Source organism: Bos taurus, chromosome 29 (assembly GCF_002263795.3).
Source record: "Bos taurus isolate L1 Dominette 01449 registration number 42190680 breed Hereford chromosome 29, ARS-UCD2.0, whole genome shotgun sequence".
Taxonomy (NCBI): domain Eukaryota; kingdom Metazoa; phylum Chordata; class Mammalia; order Artiodactyla; family Bovidae; genus Bos; species Bos taurus.
In genome coordinates, this window is record NC_037356.1 from 43,749,154 (window position 1) to 43,774,190 (window position 25,037).

Genomic DNA, 25,037 nt, shown 5'->3' on the forward strand with positions numbered 1-25,037 from the left:
TTACTGACTTTAGACTTTTTTTTCTTTTAAATATAAGAATGTACAGGGAATTCCCTGGCGGTCCAGTGGTTAGGACTTGCTGCTCTCATTGCTGAAGCCTCGGGTTTGAGGTTCAATCCTGGGTTGGAGAATTAAGATCATATGAGCCCTACAGTGCATCCAAAAGAAAAAAAGAAGAAAAAAAAGTAACACACAACTATAAATTTACCTCTAAGCACTGCTGTGGCTCTAGCTCACAAGTTTGGGTACGCTGTGTTTTCATTAATCTCAAAGTAGTTTCTAACTTCCTGTGTGATTTCTTCTATGACCCATTAGTTATTCAAGAGGGTGTTAATGTCCACATATTTGTGAATTTCCCAAATTTCCTTGTTATTGATTGCTAATTTCATTCCAGTGTGATCTGAGAACATATTTTGTATGATTTTCACCCTTTTTAAAAAGTGTTTTCAGGGACATCCCTGGTGGTCGAGTGGATAAGAGTCTGCCTTGCAGTGCAGGGGCTCAGGTTTGATCCCTGGTCAGGGGACTAAGGTCCCACATGCTGCAGAGCAACTAAGCCACACACAACTGGAGAGTCTGAGGCCACAGTGAAAGATCCCATGTGCCACAGCTAAGACCTAATACAGCTGAATAAACAAATAAAATTTTAAAATAAGTGTATTAAGACTTGTTTTATGGTCTAACCTACAGTCTATCCTGGAGAATGTTCCAAGTATATTTAAGAATATGACTTCTGCTGTTGTTGGCAAGAGTGTTTTATAGATGTCTGTCAGGACTTGGGCTTGACAGCTGTGATTTTTCTTTTAAAGGAGACTGCCTTAATAGGGGGTATTTCTGTCCCACTCTCATAATAACATGTTATTTCTGCCTTGTTTTAATAGAAGGACTAGGAGAGTTTTCCAGCGGGAGCTGATCACAAGAATTTATCTAGATTTCTTTGTGTCACCTGTAGCAGTCAGTACTATAAACTCAAACAATACGAGCCCAAGCAGTAATCACTGCCTCATCTCTAGTTTGCTATGGGAGTTTGTCTGTCTCAAGGAAATTCCCCTAAGAGGGACAAAGCTCCCTTATAGCAGCCAGGACCCACTGTGGGGTGCGGGGTGGGGATGGAGGAGCTGAGACCTTGTGTTGTCATCTCAGAATGGATTTAAGATTGGCAGATAGCCTATAGAAAGGGCTGAGCTGTAAGATGGCCCAGCTGTTGCCATTCTATCTTACCAAGTATCACTTGCCCTACCCCTCATCTCCCAAGTGAGCCAGCCAAGTTCTAGTGGTTCATCTATTTGTTTTTGTCCATAGCAGTAGTGAATTTCTGTGAGCTGTTTCTACTCCTCAACCCCACCCAGGAGAGAGGAGTTGTCATGAGGAATAAATTAAAGGGAGTAAATGGGAAGATGAATGTAAGGGTCTTAGTTGAGGCCTGGTAGGATAAGCTGTCAAGTGGATATCGGTCATTATGATGACACAGAAGGATGCATCGAAGAATCTGGAGGTAAGGAGGAGCTGAGAGCTGAAGATAGTAAGGACCTGGAGGGACTGTGCCTATAGGCTAGAGTCCAGGAGTCCCTCTAGTCAGTTTGGCAGAACCAACCTGGTGTCAGGCCCTGAGTCAGGTACACTGCTGCCCAAGAGCCTGCTGGTAGTTGGACAGAGTGACTCAAGGCCCAGGGCCCTCCAAGGAAGCAGGAGGCAGCAAGTGTCCAAAAATGGAAGGTCCAGGGAGTCTCTGTAGGAGGAAGATGGGGCCACGAGGAGGCCATACTAGCTGCAGGTAAAACATGAAAGCACGTTCTGCCAGTCAGAGACAGACTGCTGAAGTGGGAATCTAAGTCCTTGTGCCTCCACTTCCCTGGAATACAGCCTTGAGGCACTGCAGGCTGCACATCAGGGGGACTACTGCCTGCTCCACCTGGCTTCTCCAAACCTACTAAGGCAGAGAATGTGTGTGGGGCAAAAAAGAGAGGAGAAACCAAACAAAAACCCCACTGGGGCCAATGTTTAGGAAGCCCGAGTTCTTTTAACAGCAACCCACTCAAGAAGAGCATGACGGTCATGTGCGTGCTGTCATGTCTGACTCTTTGCAACCCCACAGGCTGTAGTTTACCAGGCTCTTCTGTCCGTGGGATTTTTCAGGCAAGAATCCTGGAGTGGATTGTCATTTCCTCCTTTAGGGGATTTACCCCACCTAGAGACCGAATCCTGGAGAAGGCAATGGCACCCCACTCTAGTACTCTTGCCTGGAAACTCCCATGGACGGAGGAGCCTGGTAGGCTATACAGTCCATGCAGTCGGACACGACTGAGCGACTTGACTTTCATTTTTCACTTTCATGCATTGGAGAAGGAAATGGTAACCCACTCCAGTGTTCTTGCCTGGAGAATCCCAGGGACGGGGGAGCCTGGTGGGCTGCTGTCTATGGGGTCTCACTGAGTCAGACACAACTGAAACGACTTAGCAGCAGCGGCAAGCAGAGATCGAATCCACTCTCCCCTGTGTTGCCTAAAGATTCTTTACCACTTTACCACCTGGGAACCCCCATAAGGGTCACAGGCATGCATAACAAACCCCTCACCCCTACTCTCCAGCATGCGGCTGGGACCGAAACAGCACATGCCCAGCACAGCGATTGCCACCACCATCCCACCCGACCCCCGCCTCCATCAGCTGGCTTTTTGAGTGTGCCAACTTCAACAAAATAAAAAAACCTGCTTAGGTGCTGACTTTGCATCAGTCCCAGGCCTTTGGATGGGGATGGAGGGGGTAGTGGGGTGGGCACACTGGAACACCGAACATGCAGAAGGGGAGGGGTCTTGAAATAAGCTGAAAGGTATAGACTTTGCAGACAAAGGTCCGTAGGTGTAGTCAAAGCTATGGTTTTCCCATAGTCACGTAGGGATATGAGAGTTGGACCATAAAAAAGGCTAAGCGCGGAATTGATGCTTTTGAACTGTGGTCCTTTGGACAGCAAGGAGATCAAACCATTTAATCCTAAAGGAAATCAACCCTGAATATTCATTGGAAGAATTGATGCTGAAGCTCCAGTACTTTGGCCACCTGATGCAAAAAGTCGACTCATTCGAAAAGACCCTGACGCCGGGAAAATATTGAAGGCAAAAGGAGAAGCGGGCAACAGAGCATGAGATGGTTGGACGGCATCACTGACTCAATGGACATGAGTTTCAGAAAACTCTGGGAGATAGTGAAGGACAGGGGAGCCTAGCGTGCTGCAGTCCCTGGGGTCCTAAAGAGTCGGACACGACTTGGAGACTGAACAACTGACGGGGAGAACTTTCGTTGCCTGGACTGCTTTCCCAGTTGAATGGCGAACGAGTGAGGCCCGAGGAGGCTCCACGCACGCGGAAGGGGCCGTTTGTTATTATCAAGAGTGGTGTTGTGATGATGCCAACCGCCCCGCCTGTCCCGGATCCTGCCAGTGCGGAAAGGGAAACACCAGGCAGGCGGAGGCCAGCGGAGATTTCTCAAGCCAAGCGATCCCCTCCAACTGCGGCGGGAAGAGAGACCCTGTACTGTCACTTTCGGGTCCAGAGACCTGAGTGGCATTATCACGGAGACGCCCCTCCTGACGCCCAGCCAGTCGAAAAGTTTTTGTCCACAGAATCCCACCGAGGGGCGTGCCAGTGGGACAGGGTCCAGACTGCAGGAGACACGCCCCACTCTGGGCATCGCGACGTCGGAAGAGCAGAGATAGCGTCATTTCCGCCCTCACTCTCGGCCCGACAGGGAAAGGCGGGGCAAGCAGAAGGCGCGCTGCTTGTGCGTCACTTCCGGTGAGTCTAGCGGCGACAACGGCAACATGGCCCTAAACGGCGCTGGTGAGGACATGGATTGCGGGGGCCTGTGGCTTCGCGGTTCGGGCGGCACCTTGCTTCAGCAAGACCTTCCGGCCCCTTGTGCCTCTCTTCCCCCAGAAGTCGACGACTTCTCCTGGGAGCCCCCGACCGAAGCGGAGACGAAGGTGCTGCAAGCGCGGCGGGAGCGACAGGATCGCATCTCCCGGCTCATGGGCGACTACCTGCTGCGTGGTTACCGCATGCTGGGCGAGACCTGCGCTGACTGCGGGGTGAGGAGATAACTCGGGACGTGGGATCCAGTATGGGGCCGCGGACCAGGCCACACGGCCCTTTCCCCATCTCTCCCCTCTGAACCCCATCGCCCGTCTCACCCCTGCTCCCTGTGCTTTCTGGGCCCTAGACGATCCTCCTCCAAGACAAACAGCGGAAAATCTACTGCGTGGCTTGTCAGGAGCTCGACTCAGACGTGGATAAAGATAACCCGGGTGAGGGGTCGAGGGTGCTTAGTGATAGAGGCTCAGGAACAGTAGTTGGGAGGTGAGACTGGTATTTGTGGGTGGGGCAAGGGTGAGTTGCGTTCTCCTTTCTCCTAGAAAGGACCATTCATTCAGTAAGAGCACTAAGCACCTACTGTGTGCCAGACACCAGAGCCTGAGCTTATTAGGCATAGTTCTGATGAGAGAAGGCCTTATGCTGTTTGAGCAAGGGCGTAAATACCTCTGATACAAAAAAGAAAATGGATGTGTTCCCCTGTACTGGGGCAGAGAATACATCTCAAGTACAGAACAGTGAAGGGTAGGGAAGTGTCTCAGGGCTGAGGTGGGGCTAGGTATATCCTGATCATTCCACTGGCTTTCTCCTTTTTTAGCTCTGAATGCGCAGGCTGCCCTCTCCCAAGCTCGGGAGCACCAGCTGGCCTCTGCCTCGGAGCCCCCCTTGAGCTCTCGGCCTGCACCTCAGCCCCCAGTACCCCGTCCGGAACACTGTGAGGGAGCCGCGGCAGGGCTTAAGGCAGTCCAGGGGCCACCCCCTCCTGCTGTGCTTCCAAATGCAGATGTGGTGGCCTGCACACAGGAGGCTCTCCTGCAGAAGCTGACCTGGGCCTCAGCTGAGCTGGGCTCTAGCACCTCCCTGGAGACTAGCATCCAGCTGTGTAGCCTTATCCGGGCGTGTGCTGAAGCCCTGCGTAGTCTGCAGCAGCTGCAACACTAAAAAACCCCTCCTGAGAAAAACCCTGTAGAAAAACAGCTGTTCCTCTTGTGTGGTTTGTTCTTTTTTTGGTTCTGAGTGTGCATGCAAGTCCCAGCTCCACTCGTCTTTTCCCTACTTTTGGTCTTTCATGGTATCACAGTGTGGTCTCCTTGATGCCCTGAGAAATGAGTGGGGCTTGTTTCTGCTCAGTATCCCCACTCAAAGGATGAGGTGGCAGAGGACTATGTGCTATTTTTTTTTTTTTTTTTTCTGGTGAGGAGGCCCCAACCTCAAAAGCAGAAACAGGAGGTGTGGATCTCTGAAGGAATCCTGGAACCTCCCCAGCCATCCAGCCTGTTCCCCACCCTTGAGAGAGATTTGGGGTTCCAGTCCCCTCGGTAGCTTCCCTTTCTTCCCCCAAGCATCCAGACAAGCATCCTGTCCCACCTCAGGCCCAGACCAGGTACTCAGATACTGACAGGATGTAGTCAGGTAGGGATCAAGGATGGTCTTAACCTGTCTCCTGACCACACCCCATCCCTTTTAGATCCTTTTCCTTGAGAGTTGTAATTGGCCAGAATAAACAAACAGTGTTGGGGAGGGGGAGGAACCGCACCCTCCGCTTTTAACCTCTTCCCTCCTCCTTTTTGCCTGCTTCCCTTCTATCGGTGGCCAATGCCCTGTTCTCTGGTCTCCTGGGGCAACGTGGTCGCACAGAGCCGTTGCCCTTTTAAGACAGGCCCCGCCCAGGCGGAGGGGGTGGGGCAGGGGCGGAGTCGGAGGAGTCCGGGTGGGAACAAAGCGCGGCCTGCGGGCGGCGGCTGGGCTCTGCTGGCGGGGCCACGGGGTACGGGGCCTGCGGGCGGCGGCCCGGGCGGAGCGTTGGAGAAAAAGAGGCGGCATCATCCTCTGGTACCCGCCCGGCCATGAATGGGCTGCCCTCTGCCGAGGCGCCGAACGGCGCGGGCTGCGCCCTGGCTGGTCTCCCGCCGTTACCGCGCGGCCTCAGCGGTCTTCTCAACGCGAGCGGGGGCTCGTGGAGGGAGCTAGAGCGCGTCTACAGTCAGCGCAGCCGCATCCACGATGAGCTGAGCCGAGCCGCCCGCGTCCCGGACGGGCCCCGCCAAGCCACCGGCGCCGCCAACGCGGGAACTGCCGCGGGTCCTCCTGGCTCGCGTCGCCCTGTCAACCTCGACTCGGCGCTAGCGGCGCTGCGCAAGGAAATGGTGAGTAGCTGGGCCTCGGTCAGCTAGGCGTTGGGGGGCGACGGGGCAGCCACCAAGCTAGAGTCCAGGCGCGGGCGGGGCGGGGTCCACAGGCAACGCGGTCTGGGTCTAGAGGAACGACAGAAGCCAGCTGGGTCAGAGGGGATATGGTAATAATTACAGCTATGTTTATTGGCAATAGTTCCCATATATTTTTAAATGCTTTACTAGTGTTATTTCTTTCCATTCTGCTGTCTTGTCCCTGTCTTGCAGATAGGGGTTACTGACTTGCCTAAAGATTCAAAGCTGTCCACAGAAACCTGTGCTTGGGAAGATTGGCTTGGGCGGAGGGGTGGCTGGCACTGCAACCCCAGCCCACTTTCAGTCTTTTGCAGGTGGGCCTGCGGCAGCTGGACATGTCCCTGCTGTGCCAGCTGTGGGGCCTGTATGAGTCGATCCAGGACTATAAGCACCTGTGCCAAGACTTGAGCCTGTGCCAGGACCTGTCGTCCTCCCTGCACTCAGACAGCTCCTACCCACCCGACGCTGGCCTGTCTGATGACGAGGAGCCTCCAGATGCTAGCCTGCCCCCAGACCCGCCACCCCTCACTGTGCCCCAGACACACAATGTCCGGGACCAGTGGCTGCAGGATGCCTTCCACATCAGCCTCTGAGAGCTGGGAGGGTGGGGGCATGCACCCATGAAAAAGGCTCAGAAACTCACCCCTCAGCAAGTACTCAGACTATAGTGCCTGCTTTCCCCCATACCACCTCACCTCACAGGAGGGCAAGGTCTGGGCCCCACGGAGGCAAAGATGCCTACCTTCTCGTGTCTTGGGTTAGCTGGCACTGCGGCGGGTACCTGGGCTCTAGCCTCTGCCCATGGCACTGGTCCTCCACTTGTCCCACCTGTGGGACCTCCAGCGTGGCTGACCTTCAGTCTGGCAGTGGGGTCCAAAGCACTTCCCTTGGCATCTCTGGGACTGGGATTGAGTGGCCTGGCTCCTGTCTCTTCACCTTCGCTGCTGTTGGCAGCTGCTGGCTCAGGGGCATCCCACCTCTGGCCCCTGGGTTCCACTGCCCTAGACAGGGGCTCTCCAGGACCCATTCCTGCACCATCCAAGGTCAGGAGGGCCAAGGCTCCGTGCTAGATATTTAAGTTTAGGGGTCAGCCTCTTTGGCTCATAGATAAATAAATACTGTCTTAGCATTGGTGTGTTCTGACTGCTTGGCTCTGGGGCGGGAAGATAGCGGTGATTCTGACAGATGCTGCCCCGCGCTCCGCCAGCGGGTGGCGCCCGAGACCCCGAGTTTGAAGAGGCTCGGCTGCGGCCGGGTGCGAAACGTCGGTCCCCGGGCAGAGTTGCCAGCCCATCGTTCCAAGCTGGCTCGGCGTGGTCTCGCGGTTGTGTGATTGCGGCCGAGTCACTTCCCCCCTCTGGCTGGAGGCCTGGAGCCCAACCAGCCTACCCACTCGCTTCGGGCTTTCCTGGCCGGCCGGGAAGGAAGGAGAAGCAGCCGCCCATCTCGAGGAGAGAAACTTTCCACCCCAAGTTGGGGCGGAGTTGAAGCGGCACAGGAAATGGGTGGGCCCGGGCAGGCGGGCCAGGCCGAGGGGCCCTGGGCGTGAGAGGGGAAAGCGCCTCCTGGAAGGGCCGGGAACGAGTGACCAATGGGCGGGAGGAAAGAGTTGCAGAGGCAGAAAGGGATGGAGCCCCAGTGCCCGAGGCCCCCCTAGAGTCCAGGCAAGCCCTGGAGGGGTGATGGGGCTCTGGGTTTCCATGCCTGAGACATATTCCCAGCGGCCAAACACCCCCATTCTCTGCCTGGCTCCCCCTCTACAGCACCTGAGACCTTTAGAGTTGTACATAAAAGGCTTTCTTTTACAGTGGAGAGCCACAAGGCTGGGTCTTGCAGCTAAACCGGGGTGTCAGCTTCTTTACCTCGTCCCCCAGTTAAGTCTGCACATTTGCGAGTGGTGGGTGCTAAGGCTTTCGCGCACACAATACCCCACAACTTCCTGAAACAAAGAGGAGAGGACCTCGAAGTTGCGCAGTTAGGCTTACCGGCTGGCTGCCTGTCCCCACGTCCGCTGCACAGTCACTTGCGCCCTGGAAAGAACTCAGCTGACACTCCTGGCAGTCAGACGTCCTGTTCAGACCGAGCATTTATCAAGAACCAGGCTTCTGTCCATTCACAAACCTAGCAGAGCGTTTGCACTGACAGAGAGGGAACAGGCCAGTGTGCTGCTCTACGGCTCTCTCCTAACTCGGCCTGACACCTGCAGCGGTTCACGACCCAGCAGGCGGGCTGGCGATAAGGGCTCTAATCTAGGTGTGAACGCAGCGGTTAACGCCCCGAGGCAGGCTTTCCAGGGGAGGGAGAGTAAACACACACTTTTACTCTCCACGATAACGGATTTCATTTAGTAAGACCTGGCAAAAATCAGCCAGGTTCCACACTAAATGCTTTCCAAGGTTTCATTCTCAATGATGTTGTAAAAGGTGCAACTATAATTATCCCTATTTTGCAGAGGTAAAAACTGAGGCTCAGAGCGTTGGTACTTTGCCCAAGGTCACACACTTGTGGAGGTCAGCTGCTTGTGGGGTTTTGGGACTGCCTTCCCACTTGACAGCTGGAGAGCCAGGTCTGGAGGCTGGCAAGTGGGTGCTGCTCACCGTAGGGCCACTGGGGTTGGCCCCTAACCCTGCTCCTTCCTCCTCTGGTTAACACGTGGGTCGCAACAGGAGTCTCTCCCCAGCTGGCTCTGGCTCAGCGCACTGAGACCCTTCACGTCTCTTCTCCTTTCTGGTCTCTATTTCCCCAGCCTGTGAAATGGGGCCACCAGTACGTACCTCGCAGGGCTGCGGGCAGGAAGGGAGGCGGCTGGGCAGCGCTTTCGCGGGCGGCACCAATTGCTGGTGGCCCCCTGCCCCGGCCCGCGCGCCCCCTTACCCCGCCCGCGCCTCCTCACCGCCTCGGCTCGCAACAGGCGGACGCTGCGGTCTAGACGTCCCCCTAGACCCCGCTCTCCCTCCCGCGCGAGGCCCCGGAAGCCGGGCCGCCCCGCCCCCGCGCTCCGGCCCCGGCCCCCGCCTCCCGCCGGAGCCCCGCCCGCCTTCCGACGGGGGTGCGGCTCCAGGAAACGGCGCGCTCGCCGCTCAGCGCTCCAGCGACCCGACGCGCCCCAGACGACCCCGCCGAGGCGGCCAGATCACCGGCGGGCCCCCGCAGCGGCCGCGGCGGAAAGAGCGGCCCCCGATCCTGCGCCTCGGACCCCTCCGCACGGACGGGGCGGGCGGCGCGGATAGGATCCTGGAGGCCATGGGGACCTGGGCCGGGCCAGCGGTCGCGGACTAGCGGGAGTCCCGGGTCTGAGGAGCGGGCGGCGGAGGCGGCGGGGCCATGACCTCGGTGTGGAAGCGCTTGCAGCGCGTGGGCAAGCGGGCCGCCAAATTCCAGTTTGTGGCCTGTTACCACGAGCTGGTGGTGGAGTGCACCAAGAAATGGTGAGTGGGAGGGAAGCCTGGGGGACTCCCCAGACTGGCTGGGACCCCATCCGGGGGCCTGAGAACCCTGACCTCCGTCCAGTGGCCAAAGAGACCGCCCACTCCAGCCAGGGCCCTGGGGACCCAGACACAGAGAAGGGTCCTGGCGACTCTGGGGGATCCCCAGAGTTGGGGGACTGTGGGCAGCCTTTGGGGAGTGGAGGTCAGGAGTTCCAGGCCTGAGGATCTGTGTGGGCCCACACTTTTCTTAGCTGCGCTCAGAGCTGGGGAAAGGGAGGCCTCATATTTCTGGCCAGAGGGGTGGTTCAAGGTGGAACATCAGAAAACGGGGCAAGTTTTCAGATCCGCGGGTGGAGGGCCTGGGACAACCAACTCCATGACCTCAGTACAGCTCAGAACAAGGATGGTGCCCTCTCCTCCCCTGCCTGTTTGTTGAACCAGAGGAACCACCCGCCCCTTCAGCTGGAGTGGGCCCTGGGCGGCTGGACTCATTTCCATAATATCCTTAAAAGGGGAAACTGAGCGCTGGGAGTGATGAGGAGGGAGGCAAGCAGCAGCTTAAAGGGGCCCGAGGGTTTAAGAGGTTGTGGGTCCCAGAGGAGAGAGCCTGGAGAAGGCAAGGTGGTGGGCTGGGGGGAGATGTGTCAGGGGATGCAGGACCCTGACCTGGACTACCAAAGAGCCTGGGGGCGTCTGGTTCACATGCCCCCACCCGCAGCTGCCCGGGCCCCTGCGTCACACCCTAAATATACGTGCTCCTTGGTGTCAGCTTCCCTTGGCTGGATTAGAGCACAGCTGTGGGGGCCTCACCCAGCCAGGCGGGGCTAAATTTAGGCTCCCAAGAGGAGGGACAGGAAGGGACCGGAGGGTCCAAAGGGAGGGGAGTGAGCAGGAGGCCTGGGGTCCCTTGGGCAGCTGTCAATCCCTGATCTTAACCGGGCCAGCCAGAGTGTGGTTCACACCATTCAGTGAGGCCCAGAAAGGCCCAGGAGCTGGCTGAGGTAACACAGCACCGGGCTGGGACTTGAACTCTGACCTGTGGCTTCTGTCTTCTGCCCCAGCATCCTGGGTGAAGCCAGGGGGATGCTGGGCATTATGGCAGAGAGCTGGCTGAGGGTGTGCGCAGTGTCAGTGTGTCTGAGTCACAACAGGCGGGCAGGGCCTCCTGGACTTTCTTGCCTGGAGCCCCAGCTGGGAAGCTGCCCCTGCCCGGGTCACAGCTCCCCGGGAGGGTGTGCCCCACCTGAGTCAGGCTGCCCGGCCAGGCCCCGCCCTCCCCAGGCTCCCACAGTCCGCTTCCCCTTTCTGGGAAGGCCCCATGGCTGCCCTTGGCCGAGGCCTGCAGTGTCGGGTGCAGGAGGGCCACTAGACTCAGGTGTGTGCCCTTGCCCGGCCCCTAAGCTCTCTGGTCTCAGCATCCCCTGAAGATGACTGGAGAACCAGTTATCCTGGCTCAGCCTCCAGAGGGTCTGTGAGCTGGGTGAACCTGAGCGTCCTGGCACGGGACTGGGTGCAGGCACGGAGGGCTCTTGTGTTGCCCCCTCTGCCTGATGACCCCCGAGCCCTCCCCACCCTCTTGGGCAGCACTCGGCCCCTCCCTCCCAGGCCCAGCCACGTGCCTGGTGACTCTCTCCTCTGGCTTTGTCTCTGTCCCCCCGCATCTCTTTGCCTCTGCCCCAGCTTATGCTGTTCAGATGTCACCTTCTAGAAGTCCCCCCTGATGTCCCTTGTGGGAATGGGGGTCCCTGCAAAGAGAAGGGCTGGGCGTGGAAGGTCCTGGGAGGGTATCCAATGACAAGCTGACCCTATGCCTCTCTGTTTCCCAGCCTCTGCCCCCCTACCCGACCCTACACCTACCCCCATCCTCGGACCCTGGCACTTGCCGTCCCCTCTGCCTGGAGCCTGCCTTCTCCAGGCCCTCACACGACCCATTTCCTGCTCCAGCAGGGTCTGGGCTCTCCCTGGCGTGGACTGGGGTTATAGTGTGCACTCTCCAGATATTTGTGAGTGAATGGACTCCTTTTACTCCAAGTTTGTCTCTTCCGCTGTCTCAGAGTCTGTGTCTTACAGGTCCTTGTTGGGTTGCTGTCTTTGTCCCTGTATGTGCCCGTCTCTCTGTATGACTTTCTTCATAATCCTTGTTAACCCACAGGCCTTTGCCCTCTGGCCCAGGCCTCACCCTGCCTTGGCAGCCCCACCCTGCTCCTTGTGGCCCCAGATAAGGGGGCTGTTCAGCCCCTGTCCTGGGGGAGGGGGATGCGGGCAGAAGGAAGACTGTGGAAGAGATGGAGAGGCTGGGTGGGCCTGACTGAGTGGCCCCCTCTCCCCCGCCCCTCGCCTCCCAGGCAACCGGATAAGCTGGTGGTAGTGTGGACCCGGCGGAACCGACGCATCTGCTCCAAGGTGGGGAGGATGTCAGCTGGGGGTCCAGATTGGGGGTGGGGCCAGTTGGGGGATGGGGCGAGTGGGGGAGGGCTGTTGGGGGACTGGAGTTGGATTCAGATCAGAATCTATCGAAGAGAGTAAAAGATGGGGTCAAGGTTGGAGACGAGGACAAGGAGTGAAGGGGAGCGTTAGGATGGAGGGAGGACTCAAATGGCTCCTGTAGGCCCACAGCTGGCAGCCGGGCATCCAGAACCCATACCGGGGCACCGTGGTGTGGATGGTACCTGAGAATGTGGACATCTCTGTGACCCTGTACCGGGTGAGTCTCTAGCCCTCCTGCACAGAGGGGCAGTGAGCGGGCGATTGCAACCCCAGGGGCCACGGGAGATGGGTTATCCATCCAAATAGAAAAGAACAGAGGGTGAGACCAAGAATCATGGCAGGGGGCCTACCCAGCCTGAGTGGCCCAGGAAGTCTCCTTGGAGGAGGTGGCACTTACCCACCGCGTGAGGGAGAGCTGGGATCAGGAGCTGAAGCGCATACCTGCCAGGAGGGGCCAGCCTGTCTGAAGGCCCCAAACAAACACCTCCTCCTGAACTAGCGCAAGCTCTCCTCCCTGCCCTGCCCCCAACCCAGCAGCCCCTGTACTCACTGGTGCCCCTCCTCCGCAGGACCCCCATGTGGATCAGTATGAGGCCAAAGAGTGGACGTTCATCATTGAGAATGTGAGTGGCCGGGGTGGGCGGGAGCCTGGGGTCTCGGGGACTCTGGGGCAGCACTGATGCTCCTTCCCCTGCCCCCAGGAGTCCAAGGGGCAGCGGAAGGTGCTGGCCACGGCCGAGGTGGACCTGGCCCGCCACGCAGGGCCCGTGCCTACCCAGGTCCCGCTGCGGCTGCGGCTGAAGCCCAAGTCGGTGAAGGTGGTACAGGCCGAGCTAAGCCTCACTCTGTCCGGGGTGCTGCTGCGGGAGGGCCGTGCCACGTGAGTGCCTGCCCGCCCTCCTGGGTCCTAGTCCACAACCTCTGACGCCAGCCCTTACCCCTGGTCTCCAATCCGCAGGGATGATGACATGCAGAGCCTTGCGAGCCTCATGAGCATGAAACCCAGTGACGTGGGCAACTTGGATGACTTTGCCGAGAGCGATGAGGAGGAGGCCAATGGTCCAGGAGCCCTGGAGGCACGGACACGTGTGCCCCAGCCAGGTGGGCTCCCAGCTGGAGGTTGAGATCACCAAGACCTCGAGAGGGTGGGGGATCACCCAGGCCAAAAATCCTCTTGCTGTTTTGGGGCAGGGCCAGTGGAGGGAGCTCACTGCTGCCAGGGATCCCAGCCTGCCCAGCAGCCCTGAGTGTCCTGCAAGATGGGTTCCCAGTGCCCCCCGCCGCCGTGCCCCTGCCCTCTTCTCACCCTGAGTGTGCACCTGCCCACAAACCTGCTGGGAGACAGCTGGGCCAAAAGCACAGAGAGGGGCTGCGGTCTGGGCTTTCCACCCCTCACCACACAACCTCGTCCCTCTCTTTTGGTTGTTAAGGCTTTTTTTTTTTTCTGTCTGTCCATTTCTCTCTCTTTTTCTCTGCATCTGTGGGCCTGTCTCTTCTCCTAGGCCGGGGCGGTGCCCTGAGGCTGGGGCATTTCCCAGGTAGGCCCAGCATTCTAGTTGGGGGAAGGAGGGGGGTCAGACCTGCAGGGCCCTTCCTGGCGCTGACTGTGCCCCCAACACCCCACCCCCAGAGACCCCTCGGGAGCTGAAGACACTCTGTGAGGAGGAGGAAGAGGGCCGATTGCAGCCCCGGCAGGCAGGTGAGGCCCAGGCTGGGGTTGGGGCGGGCCCGGGGCGGGGGGGACTGTGACTTCCAGTCCCAGGTCCCAAGCCTCAGCATCCTCTCCCTTCCTCCTCCCTGCAGCTGCCAGCCCTTCTAGTGCTGAGGATACCAGCCCAGCCCCTGTGAGTGCCCCTGCGCCCCCAGCCAGGGCCTCCCGGGGCCAGGGCTCAGAACCAGCTACTGTAGCAGGGGGCCAGGTGGGGCTCAAGGCCTCAAGGCCCCCCGGAACCCTGCCAGAGACAAGGTGAGCTTTAGAATCAGCTCCAGCCCCTCTCACCCGTCTGCTCTTCAGAAGTTGTACACCCCGAGTCAACGTGCCTTTCCAGGGTCCCAGGAGTCTGGCAGGTGGGGAGGGAAGCTGGGATGGGGGGACAACTGAGCTCCTGCAGTGCATCCTTCTCTGCTCTCTCCGCAGGCCCTCAAGACAGCCAGGCCAGGACATGGCCCCCACTCCAGCCCCTCGGCTCCAGAAAGGCTCTGATGCCCCCTGGCCCCCAGTCCACCAAGGAGAGGATGAGGCCCCCAAAGCCTCCGGGGCTCCCCCAGCAGGAGTGGATTCTGCTGTGGAGACCCAGGCGCGGGCAAGCCCTCAGGAAGGGACAGAGGCCCAGGGAGCTGGGCTGGGCCCAGGAATTGAGAACAGAGACTCCAGCAACTCTTTGGAAGGGCAGAAACCCAAGGTTGAGGAGGGGGGCGCTGGAGACAGGGCAGAGGCTAGTGGGGTGGACACTGGGCATGGGCCAGGAGTCAGAGAGGTGAACAGTCAGAGGTCAGTGGTCAGAGCTGGGGAGGCTGAAGAGAGTTTAGAGATCGATCACGTGGATGTGGAGCAGAGGTCAAAGGTGAAACCTGTGGACACTAAGGGACCAGAGGCCACAGAGGTGACATCTGAGGCAAGATTCAAGGGTACTCCTGAGGCTCCTCCAAGGGGCTCTCAGGGGAGGACAGGGGTCAAGACCAGGGATGAAGCTCCCACAGTCCTGAGCCCAACACCAGAAGAGCCTGTGGGGCATTCTGGGCATCTTGGTGACCTCAAGGTGGCCAGGGCTGCTGCAGGCCAGGAGAGAGAGTGTGCAGAGGTGAGGGGCGGAGCCCCTGGTGTTGGGGGGACAGGCCTGGAGCAGGGGCCCTCTGCTGGAGCACCAAGCGCTGGGCCCCAGGTGAGCTGGTATGAGGGGGCCCCACCAGCAGCTGAACAAGGGGTGATGTCCAGGGATCTGAGGGTCTGGGAGGTAGAAACTGGGGATTCGAGCGTCCTGGGAACAGAACCTGGGGTGGCAGAGTCAGAGTTATTGGGAACCCAGGAGATCTCAGGGTCCCCAGAGATAGTGTCTGAGGTAGCAGAAGCGAAGACCTTGGGGACCCAGGAGACAGAGGCAGTGAGATCGGGGGTCCTGGAGTCAGAGGCTGCTGAGATGGCAGAGTCTGAGGATCTAGGGACCCAGAAAACAGGGGTAAGCATTTCAGGGGCCTCAGGGACAGAGGGTGGGATGGCAGAGTGTAAGGAACTGGGGACCCAGGAAACAGAGGCTGGGGGTTCAGGAGTTCTGAGGACAAAGACTGGGATGTTGGAAATTAAGATGTTAGGGACCCAGGAGATATCTGGGTGCTCAGGGATACTGAGAAGGGAAGCTGAGACAGCAGAGTCTGAAATACTTGGGGCCCAGGACACAGAAGTGGGATGTTCAGGGGTCTCAGAGATAAAATCCAAGATAACAGGGAGCCAGGAGACAGAGGTAGGGAGTTCAGGGGTCCCAGGGACAGAGACTGAGGTAGCAGAAGCTGAGATACTGGGGATCCAGGAGATCGAAGCTGGGGGCTCAGGGGCCCCAGAGATGGAGGCTGAGACCCTGAGGACCCAGGAGACAGAGGTGGGAGATTCAGGGTTCGCAGGGTCAGAGGCTGGAATGGCAGAGGCTGAGGGACTAGGGAATCAACAGACAGAAACTACAGTTTTAGAGGCTGAGAAGGGAAAGGCTCAGACTTCCGGGGTCCAGGAGGCAGAGACTGGACTTGGGGAGACCCTCAAATATGAGGCTTTAGGGGTCCCAGTCGTAAAGCATGAAGTTTTAGAATCCCAGGGAACAGAGGCAGAAACTACAGTTTCAAGGGGCCAGGAGGCGGATACTGGGATTTGGGGGGTTTCAGAGGCCAAGTCTGGGGTTTGGGGGGCCAGGGAAGCAGAGATGGAAGTTTCAGGGGCTTCAGAGAACCCATCTGGTATTTTTGAGGCCCAGGAAGCAGAGGCTGGGGTCTCAGGAGCCGAGAAGGGAAAAGAAGCTGAGGGAAACCTCCCAGAGGCCAGCCTGATGGAGGTGCAGGTGGCCAGTGGGGCAGGGGCTGGGGTGTCCAGGCCCTCCGGGGCCTCTTCCCCAGAGGAGCCTGAAGAGGACAGGAGGCTGCCGGGCAGCCAGGTAGGAATGGGGGCCGCCGAGGGCCCAGTCTGCTGCTTCCCACTAACCTGGGTTGAGCGAACGGCGGCTCTGCATGGACCCACCTGGCCTACTGGGGTGGGGTGGGACAGGGGCTCAGCTTCCAGGAGCCCCTCGCCTCCTCCCCTCTCAGGATGCCCTGGCTCCCCAACCCTGTCTTCCCTGGGCTGCATGGAGTAGGACCCCCACCCCCGCCAAAGCTGATTTTCTAGGCTGACCTGGAGGTGTGGCTGCTGATGACTTCTGTTCTTGCCTGGGGGCCACTGACCTTTTAGGTGACCTTGATAGATAACCCTGGAGCTGGAAACCCTTTGCCTGATGCTAAGGCCCTGGCCAGTGGTGTGCGGTGATTCCTGCAGACCCAGAGCTGGAGCTGTTTTGTGCCCAAGGGGCAGAGGGCACAGGTCCCACCTCCGCATTCCCTGAGCCCATCCCTGTGTCCCCAGGCACCACCTGCCCAGGTCAGCTTCAGCCAGTCCCTGCTGGAGTGGTGCCAGGAAGTCACTGCCGGCTACCGCGGCGTGCGCATCACCAACTTCACCACGTCCTGGCGCAACGGTTTGGCCTTCTGTGCCATCCTGCATCGATTCTACCCAGACAAGATGTGAGTGGCTGGAGGGGGTGGCAGTGAATGGGGAAGCCTGCGGAGGAGGGGAGGGTGGTGGGAATCCAGCCTCTGATCAGTGCTCTCCCTGCAGAGACTTTGCCTCCCTTGATCCCCTGAACATCAAACAGAACAACAAGCAGGTGAGAAGGGGCAGGGCTGGTGCTTGGAGGGAAGAAGGGTCCCCGGCTAGGCCCAAGCTGAGATCTGGGATCCTATCTGTGTGTAGGAGAGTAATCTGTGGGCTTCAGGCCCCCAGCACTGGCTTTTGGAGGTTCTGCCACTTACCCTTTTGGTCTTTAAACTGTTCGTTTTTCTGAGTTTAGTTATGTTTTTTTTTAAAGCATATTTCCACCAGATGGTTTTCCCTGAAACCACCCTTTTGGTGTGCTGTTGCTGGGTAACGCGGGGGCGGATCCTGTTGCTAGATTTCTCCCAATAGGAGGGTGAGGGCGCTGCGGGCAAACCCGGGCGTGCCAGTCGCGGGGACCCCCGCGGCGGGCCGGGGCGGGGCGGCCGCGTCGCTGGGTAACCCTCCCGCATGCTCCTTAGGCCTTCGATGGCTTCGCGGCCCTGGGCGTGTCGCGGCTGCTGGAGCCGGCGGACATGGTGCTGCTGTCGGTGCCCGACAAGCTGATCGTCATGACCTACCTGTGCCAGATCCGCGCCTTCTGCACGGGGCAGGAGCTGCAGCTGGTGCAGCTGGAGGGCGGCGGCGGCACGGGCACGTACCGCGTGGCCAGCGCCCAGCCGAGCCCGCCCGACGACCTGGACACCGGGGGCCTGGCGCAGCGGCTGCGCGAGCACCGGGCCGAGGCGCCCCAGCAGCCCCAGGAGGCCGCGACCCGCGTGGACGGGGCGGCCTCCGAGGCGGCCTCCAAGGACCGCGGGGCCGTAGCCGCCCAGGAGGCGCGCTCCACCGAGGCCCCGGCCGACGGCCCCGGAGCCCGGGCGTCCGTGCCCCCGGCAGAAGGGCTGGTGAACGGGGTGGGGACCCCGGGCGCCGCGGGCGGCGTGAGGCTGCGGCGGCCGTCGGTCAACGCGGAGGCCGGGCCGGTGCCCCCGCCCCGCGCGCACGGCTCCTTCTCGCACGTGCGCGACGCAGACCTGCTGAAGAAGAGGCGCTCGCGGCTCCGGAACAGCAGCTCCTTCTCCGGGGACGAGCCCGACTCGGGAGCGGCGGGAGCAGCGGCGGTGAGTGCCCTCCAGCGCCTCGGGGTCGAGAGAGCGAAGCGGCGCGGGGGTGAGGGGCGACCGGCCTCTGCTGGACGCCGAGGCACCGGTGCCACGGAGGAGTCCCCTGCGAGCTCCTCAACAGGGGCGCCCGTGCCCAAGGCCCGCCCGGCCCGGAGCCGCTGACTTTTGCTGCCAGCCTTGGGATGTCACTCAGTGGAGTCAGGCTGTAATAGGAAGTTCCCAGAAGGCTCCGGGAGTCAGCACTCAGCGCAGGCTCTTCATCAACTGTCAAGTGGGCTGGGGTATTTCTTTGGCTGGAGGTGCCCTGTAAGCTGGGAACAGGGTTTCTGTACTCAAGGGAGCTCTCCAGGGCCTCCCTGCTCCAAGACTCTCCGACTTGGATCTTTAACTCCAGACGCTGGAGACCAGTTTCCTCTCTATTCTGATGAGGGAAAGTTGGAGATGGGAGACCCTGGTGGGTGCCCATGTTCCCCCCCATCCCTTGCAGGTCTCAGGTCAGCTTCCCAGGGTGTCTTGCAGTGGTGGTTTGGTTGCTCAGTTGTGTTTGACTGTTTGTTACCCCATGGACTGTAACCTGCCAGACTCCTCTGTCCGAGATTTACCAGGCAAGATTGCTGGAGTGGGTTGCCATTCCCTTCTCCAGGGGATCTTCTCAACTCAGGGATGGAACCCGGGTCTCCTGCCTTGCAGGAGGATTCTTTACCAACTGAGCCACCAGGGAGTCTTGTGGTCAGTACGCTAAAAGGGAGACTGTTTCAGAGCGGTCAAGGGTTTGCTCAGGGACTCACAGCTGCCAACGTCCAGGCCCTGGACTCTCCAGCAGCACCATCCTGGACAGCAGGGGCAGCTCTGTCAGGCTGCTTCAAGCCTTCAGCTGCCCGGGGATGACCCCTGAGTTCTAAGGAAAAGAGGGAACAAACTGAGAAAGACTTTTTGGAAGAAGCAGCCACTTGAGCCAGGCTAATAAAATGGGCAGCTTTTCCCAGGTGAAGAATCTGAGGGGTGGTTCTCAAGAGGTGGGACCTCACAAGTAAACATGTGGTTGCAGGAAAGCTTGGGTCTAACTTAGGGAACTGCCAGTCACCTTCCGTAAGTCACCTCCTGTAAGGTCACCTCCCGTGGGCAGTGATGAGGCTGGCCTGGAGAACAGGAGCCCTGAGTGTGGGGTCGGAGGTGCAGCATTGACCCTATGAATGAGAAACAGGGAGAGCATCAGAAACACCCAGAGGAGCTGTGCTGGACAGCTATCCTGGGCTGTGTTGGCCTGTGGCCAAAGCCCCCTCAGTGTGCGTCAATGGCTCTTTATATCTTAAAAGGGAAGGCTCTGTTACATTGTACTTGAGAGATGAAAAACTCCTGTTGTATTTGGACACAATTATTCTTATTAAAATACACATCCATGAGCAGTGGAAAAAGAAAAAAGGAAAGCTCGATTTTTCTGGGCCCAAGTCCCAGTGTCTGGTCCTTCCAAGCCAGGCCCCCCCTCCAGCCCTTGTCCCACAGGAGATATTTGGGGCTGCAGGGGCCCGCTTCCTTCTTGGCCACTCCCATCCCCCACCCTGTGTATGCTGTAGAGGAGGAAAGGCCTGCCCCCGGATAGGATGAAGTCAGGCAGCTTGAAGCTGGGGCAAGGCTGAAGCCAGGAGGCCCGAGTGCCTCTGGTGTGGCTCTGCAAGGGCTTTCTGGAGGAGGGGGCCACACAGGAGACTGCAGAAAGGGGAATTTGGGTCAGACGTGAGGAAGTGCTGGAATTCCCATCAGAGCAGCTGTGAGTAAGCTCAGTTGCTGCTGAGGTTGGGGTTTCTCCACTTGCCCGCCTCTGCCTGCCCTGTTGGTTGAGCACTTGCTTCCTGCCTGGCCTGCCCTGCTCCACATCATCAACTCCTCATCGACTCCTACAGTTCCCCTTCTGGGGGGGCAACTGATACCCCGTTTTGCAAGTAGGAATGTCGAGGCTCGGATGTGAAGTGTAAAGGGAGTTGGTTCTGGGTGTGAACCCCCAGGTCCACTGAGTCGGAACTCTCCAATGGCGCCCTCTACTGGGCCCAGCAGTCTGCACTGGCTGCGTGACCTTGGACAAGCCACATCGCTGTTCTCTTTTCCTGAAGATGAGAAGCAAAGACATGAAAGTTTTTTTGCAAAGTGGTTTAAGGGACCACTGCAGGGTGTTGTCAAAAAAGGGGGGAACTGTGTTTTTTCCTCACATGCCGGTCTGGAGCCCTGCAACCCCCATGGGGCTTGTATGTCCTTTACGTACAAGGACACAAACAGGCCAGGTGGGTATGACTGGCCCAGAGGCAGACAGCAAATTGGTGGCCAAGCCTGGGAACAGACTGTTGGATTAGACAGTGGGGCCCAAGCCAGGCCCTGTTTGAGTGTCATCTCTGACCCTTAGTTTCCTCATCTGTAAAATGGGGAAGGTAAGGGCCCCTGCCTCACAGCGCTGATGGGAAGATGAAATGAGTCAGGGCACCCACAGCATCCAACACACAGATGCTTAATGCACAGCCTGCCATTACTGTTACGCGCTGTGCCCTGAGTGTGTCCTCCTGACCCCAGCCTCTGCCTAAGGAGACAGGAGTAGCCAGCAGCCATGGTGGGGTGGGAACGGCGTCGGAGCTGTAATGGGAGAGGCCCTGGGGGCCGTGCTGGGGTTTGAGGAGGCTTCAGGAGGCATGAAAGTCAGGGAGGGAGGAAGAAGGCGGGTGAAGGAGCCTCTAGAGGAGGTGGGGCTGAGCTGGGTCATGAAGGGAGAGTTGACATCCAGCCGCCCAAGAGAGAGGCTGCTCCAGACTGAGGAAACGATTTGGGGAAGTGAAAGTCCACCCCTGGGGCTGGCGCATGGTGTCCGGATGGGGTTCGGGGCAGTAGGAGTTACTGTTGGAACTGCCAACAGGCCTTGGCAGCGAGACTGGGGACTGAGAAGGCGAGTGAGGAGACTGACACTATCGGGGTGAAGGTTTAGGGAGACCCCCCTCAGCTGTGGCCTGAGGGTAAGGTCAGCAGGCAGGGCGTGTGGCAGGGAGGGGGCAGCTGGTAAGGAGGCTGCCACCTACCCAGGCCAGAGAGGATGTCCCCTGAGCAGGGCACTTCCAGGGCTACGTCTCAGAGAGGTGCCGGGTCGGGTGGACAGCGGGTTGGCTCAGCGCTTTCTCCTCACCTTGTGACTTGGAAAGGTGGCCAGAGCAGGAGCCCTCGAGGGGGCCAGGCTATCAGCTGAGCTGAAAGTTGGGGGCCCCCAGGGCTGACAGTGCCAGCAAGTTGCTGGGGCAGGGCACCTGAGGGGCCAGCTGCCCTTCCGGGCTAAAATCGGTCGGTCCTGCCGTCTGTTCTGTACTGACAGTCATGTGACACATCCTTCAGGTGTGGGGATTGAGAAGGTGGGAGAGGAACCTGTTTTGGCCGGGAGTTGGAGGCGCTGGCTCATAATGGCCATGTTCAGCCTGTGTGGGGCCCCAGCCATGATCGGAGATGCTGGCGCTAGGTGACGGAGTCTGAGGAGGCCTGAGACAGCTCCACGGAGGAGGGGGCAGGAGGGGGAAGGAGAGGCCCCAGCTGCACCCCTCACAGCCTTTCACCTCCAACTCACAAAAGCCCTGTGGGGCCCCAGGAACGGGGACTAGGAGGCTCGGCCAGCGGAAGTGGACTGGCCCGACCACAGGGCCCAGGGTGGTGAAGGCCACGGCCTTCGCTCTAGGAGGCGCTTCTCCAGAAGGGGTGGAGGTGGGGTTCTGTGCGTGCTGGACTGAGAAGCTACTGGGGCAGGGAGGTTCCCCCTCCCCATGTGAGTGGCCCTTGGGCCTGCTGTCAGGGGAGCCCCTCCAAGCTCTTACTGGCCTCTTCCTCCACAGGAAGGCACAAGCCCTGACCCCAGCCCTGCTCCTGGCCTTCCCGCAGCCTCAGCCCCACAGCAGCCCTCTGGTGAGTAGCTTTGAAGGGGTGGTGACTCAGCTCAACTCAGCCAGCTCACAGATCCTGAGCTGGGGCCCCTCTGGAGGCAGCTGTCAGTTGTGGGGTCCCTCAGCCTGGTCTCTCTCCGCAGGTGGGACTCCTCCAGCGGAAGAACCGCCCCCAAGCCCAGGGGAGGATTCTGGGCTGGTAAGGAGGGAGGAGTGATGGGTGGGAAGTGGGAGTGGGAGGAGCTGATGGGTGGGCTTCCTAGGCAGGGCTTGGGCCAAACCCACCCTGTCCCTTGCCCCCGCTTTGCACCCCAGCAACGGTTCCAGGACACAAGTCAGTACGTGTGCGCAGAGCTTCAGGCCTTGGAACAGGAACAGAGGCAGATAGATGGGCGGGCAGCCGAGGTGGAGAAGCAGCTAAGGAGCCTCATGGAGTCAGGTGGGACAGGCGTCCGGAGTCCACTCGCCAGCACATGCCACCGCATCTGGCCTGCTCTGCAGCTCTTTCTGACCCTGGGAGGAGTTGGGAGGACGGAGGCTGGGGTCACCATCCCCATTTACAGCTGGGCACGCTGAGGCCTGCAGCCCGGAAGCAGCTTGCTGGAGGCACACAGCTCTGGTTTCTGGGATACTCAAGGGAAACCACGCCCAAACCCCCCACCCCACCCCCTGCCGCCACCTCCCTGCTCCTGACATAGGGGTCAGGGGCTGGCCTGGTGACTGTCCTGGCCTGATTTAGGTACCGACAGGCTGCAGGAGGAGGTACTGATCCAAGAGTGGTTCACTCTGGTCAACAAGAAGAACGCTCTCATCCGGAGGCAGGATCAGCTGCAGCTGCTGTGAGTGCTGGTCCTCCCCATTCAGGCCCTGCCTCTGCCCACCCAGGGCTGGCAGAGCAGTGTGTGCGTGCTAAGTTGCTTCTGTCCTGTTTGACTCTTTTTGACCCCATGGACTGTAGCCTGCCAGGCTCCTCTGTCCATGGGATTCTCAAGGCAAGAATACTGGAGTGGGTTGCCATGCCCTGCTCCAGGGGTTCTTCCTGATCCAGGGAGTGAACCCATGTTTTTTATGTCTTCTGCATTGACAGGAGGGATTTTTTACCACTAGTGTCAACCTGGGCAGAGCAAATGCAAACATAATTACCTTGATTAGAACTCTTCACTGCTTTTTTCTTTCCACAAAGTTGTGGTTTCTTTCCTTACTTTTTTTTTTTTTTGAGAAATTGCTCAGCCATCTTAATGTTTTTTCATAATTTCCTGTGTAAAGTGTATACTTCTTAAATTGATACTGTTTTTATGAATGAGAAAATCGAGGCCCAAAGAAAACTGTGGCAGGTCAGTGCTGAGCGCCCCAGTTTGACCCCGTTCCTTTACAGTAAGGAACACTGAGGCCTAGAGACAGCTGAGCTGAGTTCCTGAGTGGGGTCAGAAGCAATTCCCCGGGCATCATTGCCTTTATAGTCCTGCATGGTGAAGGTGGTTTTGCCTCCTTTTTGCATCTTGGGTCACTTTTCAGAATAAATTTTAATCTAATATTTGCCATTTATGAATAATATTCATCCAAACAATTCTGAGTTGTTTCTTATTTTTTAAAAAGGGGTGGGGTGGGGGGAGGAGACAATATGATGGGGAACAGTTGAAACAGAAGAGGTACTTCCCTGGCCGTCCAGTGGTTAAGACTCCCTGCTTCCTCTAAGGTGTGCAGGTTCCATATCCCTGGTGGGGGAACTAAAATCCTATATGCCGCTTAAAAAAAAAAAAAAAAAAACAGAAACGAAGGAGATAATTCCAAGCGGGGACTGGGGTATAGCTCTGCCTGCCTATGGCTTTGTGGGAACTGATGGTGAGGTGGGGTGGGGGCCAGGGAGTGGTCAGAACCCTGGACACTCCCGGCCATTCCCCTTTCCCTGACCTGGCACCCCACCCCCCAGCATCGAAGAGCAGGACTTGGAGCGGAGATTTGAGCTACTGAGCCGGGAGCTACGGGCGATGCTGGCCATTGAAGGTGGGAGATGGGGCCGTGGGACCGGGGACCAGGATGGGACAGGGGCTGGCGCCTCCTGACCCTCAGCCTCCTCTGCTCGCAGACTGGCTGAAAACGGCTGCGCAGCAGCGCCGAGAGCAACTCTTGCTGGAGGAGCTGGTGTCGCTGGTGAACCAGAGAGACGAGCTGGTCCGGAACCTGGACCAGAAGGAGCGGACGTGAGTGGGGCCGGGATGCTCCGGGAGCTGGGGAGGCGCTGTGGGGGAGGTCAAGGAGGAGTGCTCGGTCTCGGCCCCGGGCGGCGGCCAGCGTGTGGGCCCTGACGCTGCTGGGGCTGACCGGAACCCGTTCCCTCCCAGCGCCCTGGAGGAGGATGAGCGCCTGGAGCGCGGCCTGGAGCAGCGGCGCCGCAAGCTGAGCCGGCAGCTGGGCCGGCGCGAACGCTGCGTGCTGAGCTGAGGCCACGCGGGCCCAGACGCCTTCGTCCCTCCCGGTCCGCCCAGACCGCAGCCTTTCTCGCCGCCGCGCCGGATCGCCGCTTTGGGCCTGCGCTCGGGAGGACCGGACCCGACGCGACCAGTAGGGGCCGCCGTGACCCTTTGCCAGGAAAGGAAGCGCAGCCTTTCGGGCCCCGACGGACAAGGGCGGCTGGCTGGGCGGCCGCGCCGTCCGGGCCGTATTTATTAGTCCGTGTGAGTGAGTGTGCGTGTGTGTTCGTGGTGGACTGAGGGTCCCAGGCGTGCCCACCCCGAGCCCGTACCCGATGGCCGGATCCGGCCGGCGAGCTCCAGCGGGTGGGAGGGACGCCTGGTGATCTGCCGCGCTCAACACCCCGCCCTCCTTCCTGTTCCTCGCGGGCAATAAAGTTGGAAAAGGCCACGCCAGGGCGCCTGGGCTTTCTCAGGGTGACCGGGGCTTTCAATAGACGGAAGGGGGTGGGGCCTCGGCCGATAAGGCGGTGTGCGATCCGCACTAGGACTGTGCAGGAATGGG

General features: G+C 59.1%; 3 protein-coding genes across 15 annotated transcripts; all 3 read left to right on the forward strand.

Moving 5' to 3' along the window:
- Positions 1 to 3,781: 3,781 nt before the first annotated feature.
- On the forward strand, positions 3,782 to 5,062 carry ZNRD2 (zinc ribbon domain containing 2). 2 transcript variants are annotated; one of them, NM_001038528.2, is given in 4 exon segments: positions 3,782 to 3,836; positions 3,933 to 4,084; positions 4,216 to 4,300; positions 4,684 to 5,062. In NM_001038528.2, coding segments are annotated over 4 exon segments (600 nt in total). In that variant the 5' UTR covers positions 3,782 to 3,817; the 3' UTR covers positions 5,028 to 5,062.
- Positions 5,063 to 5,787: 725 nt separating this feature from the next.
- On the forward strand, positions 5,788 to 7,421 carry FAM89B (family with sequence similarity 89 member B). Its single transcript, NM_001075517.2, has 2 exons — positions 5,788 to 6,232; positions 6,607 to 7,421. Exons 1-2 carry the CDS (start codon positions 5,933 to 5,935, stop codon positions 6,883 to 6,885), a joined length of 579 nt encoding a protein of 192 aa, NP_001068985.1. The 5' UTR covers positions 5,788 to 5,932; the 3' UTR covers positions 6,886 to 7,421.
- Positions 7,422 to 9,351: 1,930 nt separating this feature from the next.
- Positions 9,352 to 24,928, forward strand: EHBP1L1 (EH domain binding protein 1 like 1). Of its 12 annotated transcripts, none has more exons than XM_005227199.5 (21): positions 9,352 to 9,720; positions 12,066 to 12,123; positions 12,329 to 12,424; positions 12,777 to 12,830; positions 12,909 to 13,087; positions 13,166 to 13,308; positions 13,710 to 13,745; positions 13,838 to 13,906; positions 14,011 to 14,173; positions 14,345 to 15,089; positions 16,161 to 16,343; positions 16,808 to 16,965; positions 17,060 to 17,108; positions 17,518 to 18,159; positions 22,014 to 22,083; positions 22,205 to 22,260; positions 22,377 to 22,500; positions 22,801 to 22,900; positions 23,992 to 24,065; positions 24,148 to 24,262; positions 24,404 to 24,928. In XM_005227199.5, the coding sequence occupies exons 1-21, from the start codon at positions 9,617 to 9,619 to the stop codon at positions 24,501 to 24,503; spliced, it is 3,318 nt and encodes a 1,105-aa protein (XP_005227256.1). In that variant the 5' UTR covers positions 9,352 to 9,616; the 3' UTR covers positions 24,504 to 24,928. The 12 variants fall into 12 exon arrangements, with proteins under 12 accessions (XP_005227256.1, XP_015316772.1, XP_005227259.1 ...); XM_015461286.3 differs by having other exon boundaries at positions 16,167 to 16,343; XM_005227202.5 differs by having other exon boundaries at positions 14,345 to 14,609.
- The last annotated feature ends 109 nt before the right edge of the window (positions 24,929 to 25,037 follow it).

Excerpts from the sequence above, each read along its gene's own strand:
- ZNRD2 (XM_059882847.1), top strand. The coding sequence starts at position 3,818 with ATGGCCCTAAACGGCGCTGGTGAGGACATGGATTGCGGGGGCCTGTGG. Across the intron at positions 4,085-4,215 it reads AGACCTGCGCTGACTGCGGG|ACGATCCTCCTCCAAGACAA; the intron begins GTGAGGAGATAA and ends TCTGGGCCCTAG. Across the intron at positions 4,301-4,683 it reads CGTGGATAAAGATAACCCGG|CTCTGAATGCGCAGGCTGCC; the intron begins GTGAGGGGTCGA and ends CTCCTTTTTTAG.
- FAM89B (NM_001075517.2), top strand. The coding sequence starts at position 5,933 with ATGAATGGGCTGCCCTCTGCCGAGGCGCCGAACGGCGCGGGCTGCGCC. Across the intron at positions 6,233-6,606 it reads CGGCGCTGCGCAAGGAAATG|GTGGGCCTGCGGCAGCTGGA; the intron begins GTGAGTAGCTGG and ends AGTCTTTTGCAG.
- EHBP1L1 (XM_005227198.5), top strand. The coding sequence starts at position 9,617 with ATGACCTCGGTGTGGAAGCGCTTGCAGCGCGTGGGCAAGCGGGCCGCC. Across the intron at positions 16,344-16,807 it reads GGAGGCTGCCGGGCAGCCAG|GCACCACCTGCCCAGGTCAG; the intron begins GTAGGAATGGGG and ends CTGTGTCCCCAG. Across the intron at positions 17,109-17,517 it reads TCAAACAGAACAACAAGCAG|GCCTTCGATGGCTTCGCGGC; the intron begins GTGAGAAGGGGC and ends CATGCTCCTTAG.